Source organism: Hippocampus bargibanti, linkage group LG02 (assembly GCF_051943395.1).
Source record: "Hippocampus bargibanti isolate YZ-2025 linkage group LG02, ASM5194339v1, whole genome shotgun sequence".
In the NCBI taxonomy this organism is placed as follows: domain Eukaryota; kingdom Metazoa; phylum Chordata; class Actinopteri; order Syngnathiformes; family Syngnathidae; genus Hippocampus; species Hippocampus bargibanti.
Window position 1 is genome coordinate 5,936,501 of NC_142735.1, and position 6,000 is coordinate 5,942,500.

Sequence of the window (6,000 nt, forward strand, 5' to 3'; positions counted from 1 at the left end):
ACACACACACACACACACACACACACACGCACACACACACACACACACACACACACGCACACACACACACACACACACACACACACACACACACGCACACACACAACAGAAGACGCACAACATATCTTGGCTCACTGCATAAGAAACAGATGGCTAATAAACACATTTTTGCTGAAAGACCAGGCGCCTTCGAGTTTGTAAAAATTCAAATGAACTAGAGTGATGACATTATGGGGTGAGATCATCCCATAATGCAGTTGGGTGATCAACCCCCAATGGACGAATAATAAAGTAAGTTGTACTGTTCTGTGTGTGTGTGTGTGTGTGTGTGTGTGTGTGTGTGTGTGTGTGTGTGTGTGTGTGTGTGTGTGTGTGCGCGTGTGCGTGTGCGTGTGTGTGTGTGTGTGTGTGTGTGTGTGTGTGTGTGTGTGTGTGTGTGTGTGTGTGTGTGTGCGCCTTATATACCGGCAAATATGGTACATATTTTTGATTTTGAAATCAGTGCACCCAAACTTGACTATGTGTGCCATTACTATATTTTAGTCAGGTATGAAATATAGTACCCACTGTTCTCATTATTTATGTACACGCAGTATTGCACCCCCTACAACATACTGTATAGTGATGCCAAGATTCTCAACATAAAATAAAAAAAAAACATCAAAGGGACCGTTACAGGGGAAAATATCAGTCCGTATGGTCACTGCTGCTATGGTAATTAAGGGTTCCATTTCGTCATGTCGCTGCGTTGCATAATCATGTTTACAGTCGCAATTAGTTGTTGGCTTTAGATCACTTTTGCCGACAGTATTTGCATTTTTTTTCGGATGTAATCTGCATAATATATGAATCGTTTTCTGTTGTCGATTTTAATTTGGGCAATGTGGTGTTGCAGCCACATCACAATGCTTTGTAGATAATGTAAATCGGGGAGAAATTAGCTATTTCTGATCTGCATATCTATCTGCATATATATTACTGTATCCACTTGTCCATCGTATGCTGTACACTAAATGGGCTGTATGCATCATGACCACCATATTTTCTCAAAAGGTGGGGCCCGTCAAACAGAATCTATGCTCACATCTATCACCACAGGTGTCTTCCACATGAGACGTGAATGGCTTACCCGAATTGAATCCTTCTTTTTCCTATCAGGGAAAAACAAAACAAAACCGGGTAGTTAACTGCAGCTACCTCTATCATTTCAAAGACACTTTAATTCACTCATAAAAAAAGTTTACAGCTGAGCCTATTTGAACTCTGCACACACATGTATTCACTGATATATCACAGTGTCAATAAACTACACTCAGTTGATTGTGTGTCTTTGTGTGTATGTGTGTGGGTGTGTGTGTGTGCGTGTGTGTGTGTGGGTGTGGGTATGTGCGTGTGTGTGTGTGTGTGCGTGTGTGTGTGCGTGTGTGCGCGTGTGTGTGTGTGTGTGTGTGCGCACGCGTGTCTGTGTGTGTGTGTCCTGTTGACAAGCATGATGAACCACTCATTTCACGCTATTTTTTTCCATTGCAATCCATCCCTTACGAAACGAAAATATAATTTCCAATATATTAACTGTTATATATTGTAATGTATTTCATATATTGTCATCAATGTCATTTCTCAATATAGTTCATATTTTTAATTCATGTATTATATATTGTCAATACATATATTTGTCATAATATATTATTTCATAACTTTGCTGCTGTGTTACTTCCGGGTAGAGTGAATGCTGGAGCGAATGCCTGCCGCTGCTCACCTGCACAAAAAAAAAAATCCTGTGACTGTAAAGTGTCCGTGAGAGTTTTGAAAGGCGCTTACATAGGATTGGATTAGCCTTTATTAGTCTCGCAGTGGAGAAATGTACATTAATTAAATTAAATGTGTTATTATTATTATTAATATATTGCAAAATATACAAATGATTGCAGCTTTTCACATACTGCATTGCAATCCATTAAAAATAACTTGTAATAAAAGCATTTATATAGTAAAAAATATATGTAGCTTTGTATTTATAAATAACCACAATCATATGTCATATATATAATTTATATTCGACAATATATTTAGTGATATGTGCAAATATATATGACTAGATACAGACAAGATATATGATAAAATGTATAGATACAGGTGTAATATTATATGGAAATATATGTCACAACTATATACAGATACATGTATAATATACAATACACATGTTTAGTATTAAATGCTAAACTCATTGGTATATCAAAAGGCACCTTTATTTTTCATCATCTCAAAAATGAATTCCGGAGTTAGAGCTGTAAATATTTCCAGTGCTACATTAATTAGTGGAAATTCTTAATCAATATATATATATATAATTCACACGTTTTAGCTGCTGACACATGCACGCAGCAGGACAATGCTGGGTGTGAGTTCCAAGCGAAGTTGGGCAAGTGTCATCAGACATTACATCAGTGAAAATATTGGGTTGTCATTAGAATCTACAGGAAATGCTACCACCCCCTCCAAAAAAAGGAGTAAATTGAAAAAGAAAGATTAACTTTACACATTTACAGTAGGCCTAAAAAATATGTCCGTTACATTCAGACTAGATAATGCCATTTTACCTGTTCCTTCCCAAAAGACAGTGTTGAAAGAAAAATGAAATCACCCTGTAAGAATAAACAAAAGCACGGTGTGCAAATCCTGGTAACCGTTTTGCATGTGGTACTGTGTCCATCAAAAATTAGTGGCAGACGTGTTGGGTGTATTTGGTGAACTTCAACAAGGCTCTTTAGACATACAAACGAAAGACAGCATGTGAAAATGCAAGCGAGGAAAAGACTTGTCGGGAAGCATTGGGCTACAAAATTTTGGGGTTTGTCTGGCACCTACCTACCTAACACAAAATCTCAAGAACACTTTCACTGCGGCTGCCATTGTTCGATAGCAAGAGCTCTCTATTCAATGCAAACTACAAATGCAATAATAAAAATCATGTAATGGAAAAGTAATTTCTGACCATCAAGTTTGAGCATTCTTGTCTTTGTGAAGGCAGATTTGTGGGTTTGATCTCATCATATTGCATCTTATGTAAGAGCTGTCACATAAAATCCGCATGGACGTCTGGTAGCGGCGATAGGTGTGGTCTCGGTCTGCACCAGCTCGCTCCATGATGAGAAGCAAACACATCTTGTTTGTCTCCAAAGGTCACACAGTTGCATCTTGCTCGATGTTGGCAGAAGAACAAACTGACACATTTGTAAAGGCTGAATTGCTCCTGTTGATTATCTAGCTGCCTGTGACTCCTTCCTGACATTTGGGCTGGTCACGAAGGAGCAGCGGGAAGATATCTTCTTCCTACTGCAGCGACACGGCTTGACGCTCTGCAACAGCTGCTTCACTTTATTTTCTTTTCCCACACTGTGGCATGGCGCACTGCATTATGACATGTGTAGCTATATTTTTTCCATAGTTTAGTTAATACATCATAGCCCTTAAAATGTGCCATGTGCTGCAATATTTTTGTTCAAATCATAACACATTTAACTGTGGTATTTCTTGAAGGGAACAGTTTACACCAGGGGTGTCAAAGTCATTTTTTGCTGCGGGCCACATTGTAGTTATGGTTTCCTCTCGAGGGCCGTTATGAATTTGGGAAACCCATTAGAATGTTTAAATCCCTTCAAATATTACATATAGAGCACACAGCAAATTAATGAACAACTCGTTTTCAAATCTGAAGTCAAGAATAATGACTTTTATTGTGGTTGACATCCAAAAATAAGAATTTTTGGCTCAGATTTTAGCGATCATCATGGAATTTAACAAGTTTGATTTGCTTTCGCTGGATGAAAAAAATGATGTGGCGGACCGGATTTGGCCCGCGGGCCTTGACTTTGACACCTGTGGTTTACACTGTCATCAATGAGTAAACATAAGTCAACGGCTGTAAATATGGGAACATGAAAGCAATAATATTTCTTAGATTTAATTTAACTTGGTGGCAGAGCATGCAGGGGTGATTTATGTTGCAGGTTATGTTGCAATCGTCAGGCTCCTACATAGATGGTGGATTTCATGTCATTTTGTTTCCCTGTCACAACCATCTGCTGACTGCCTTTGAGGGCTCTCAAATGAAAATGGGAGTCATTGCACACCTCCCAATAAAAATGATTGTTAAAATGAGGTGTTTTTTTAACTACCTCTAAAATGGCAACGTTGTTTGTAAATATCTGACTATATTTCAATAATATCCAGCACTTGGTAATTTTCTTCTGCTGAGTGTTTTCTCCTGTGTTTAATATAATAATAATAAATAATAATAATAATAATAATAATAATAATAATAATAATAATAATAATAATAATAATAATAATAATTTCATTTATAAGCGCCTTTCAAAAAACTCTCAATGTCACTTTACAGTCACAGGATAAGTTTAGAAGTGGGTGAGCAGCGGCGGCCACACGTGCCAGCGTTCACTCAACCCGGAAGTAACTCAAATAGATAGAAAGCTAGCTAGGTAGCTAATATCTACTCATATCTAATCAGAATAACAATAACATGTAATTTATAAGCGCCTTTCAAAACTCTTAATGTTACTTTACAGTCACAGGATAAGTTAGGTAGCTAGCTAGATCGCTACATAGCTAATAGATAGCTATCTAGCCCGCTAGATAGCTAATACATGACACCACATAGATAGTTCACGATTATAACTCAAAAATATGGGAAACTTGTTACTGTTGATCACTTTCTTTCTTTTTTGGTTTGATGGATAGGTATTTCTTTATTTATTTATATTTAGTTTCAATGAAACCCCAAACATTTTGGGCTAGAGAAAGTTTGTTACTAAAAGAACACCAAACCTAAAGTGAAACATGCGCTCAATATCATCATGTTTTACGATTGTTTTTCTTGAGTTGGACTCGTGGCCTTATATCCTTATACAGTGCTACATGGAGAGACTCGTAAAGAGTTCAAAGCAGCAGTCAATGATCCCCAGTAAGTTTTGAGGCTTCTGCTAGAAAGCAAAAGTAAGAAAAGCCTCCAAGAACAAATTGAAGTGAGGGAAATGACAAACGCTTCTGAAGGTGGTAGGTGTGCGGTGACTCACATTTCATATGAGTGAAAAGTGCTTGGTTGATTCAGAAAAAAAAACAAAACTTCTGCAACCACTGTAGTATTTATGTATGTATGTTTTCATTTATCCTTCTTGGTAACATTAAAAATACTGTTCAATTATGTTATATGGGGTGGCATTAATAATGTATGACACTTTGAAACAATTCATTTCATTCATCAAATTTCACTTAATCGTTTACATACTTTTTCCGTGGGAAAAAAATCCAGACAGAATAATATTATATTTAAATCTAGATTCAATAATATCCAGGAAATGTTTGGCTGTGTGGCTCACCTTGTGGTTTTATTAACCAATGCAATGACAAAAATAGCCCTTTAAAACTGCCCCAGTTTTCATTTATTGTTGACAGTGTATCGGCTATCCTCCATCTATGTCAATATGTAAAGTAGAGCAGATGCCTCATAGGCTTTATAACCTTGTATCCAACCACACCGCTCCCAACGAAAAATGCTCATACATTTGCAATGATTTACTGTTGATTCTGGCAGCTGATCTTCAATCCTTCTCGGAATACACATTTTCGAATGATGGCGTGTTGCAGTTTATGAAAACGGCGCTTATAGGGGTAGCAGAAATCAGAAGTCAACATCTGTGCGTGTGTGTGTGTGTCTACATTTCCTCATCAGGAAGCCGTGAAGGAGAACCACAAAAAGAGAGAGATGGAGGAGAAGATCAAGAGAGCCAGGCTAGCAAAGGAAAAAGCAGAGCGCGAGAAGCAGGAGCGCCAGCAGAAGAAGAAGAAGCTGATTGACATGAACAAAGGTGCGTCACTTCTCTACAAAGATGCTGGCGAGGCGCGCTGGGAGTTTGGAAGCAAAGCGAAAAGGGTGCGAATGATGGCTTGTGTGGAGTCTTGCATTCCAAGTGATGTAGGTCA

At 37.9% G+C, this 6,000-nt stretch overlaps 1 protein-coding gene across 7 annotated transcripts in view; it reads left to right on the plus strand.

Moving 5' to 3' along the window:
* diaph2 (diaphanous related formin 2) overlaps positions 1-6,000 on the plus strand; it is a 371,573-nt gene that overhangs the window by 284,298 nt on the left and 81,275 nt on the right. For all 7 annotated transcript variants that reach the window (XM_089022057.1, XM_089022075.1, XM_089022097.1 and 4 more), the window contains one exon: positions 5,750-5,885. In XM_089022057.1, the coding sequence (XP_088878183.1) occupies positions 5,750-5,885 (136 nt within the window). The remainder of the gene's footprint in view (positions 1-5,749; positions 5,886-6,000) is intronic.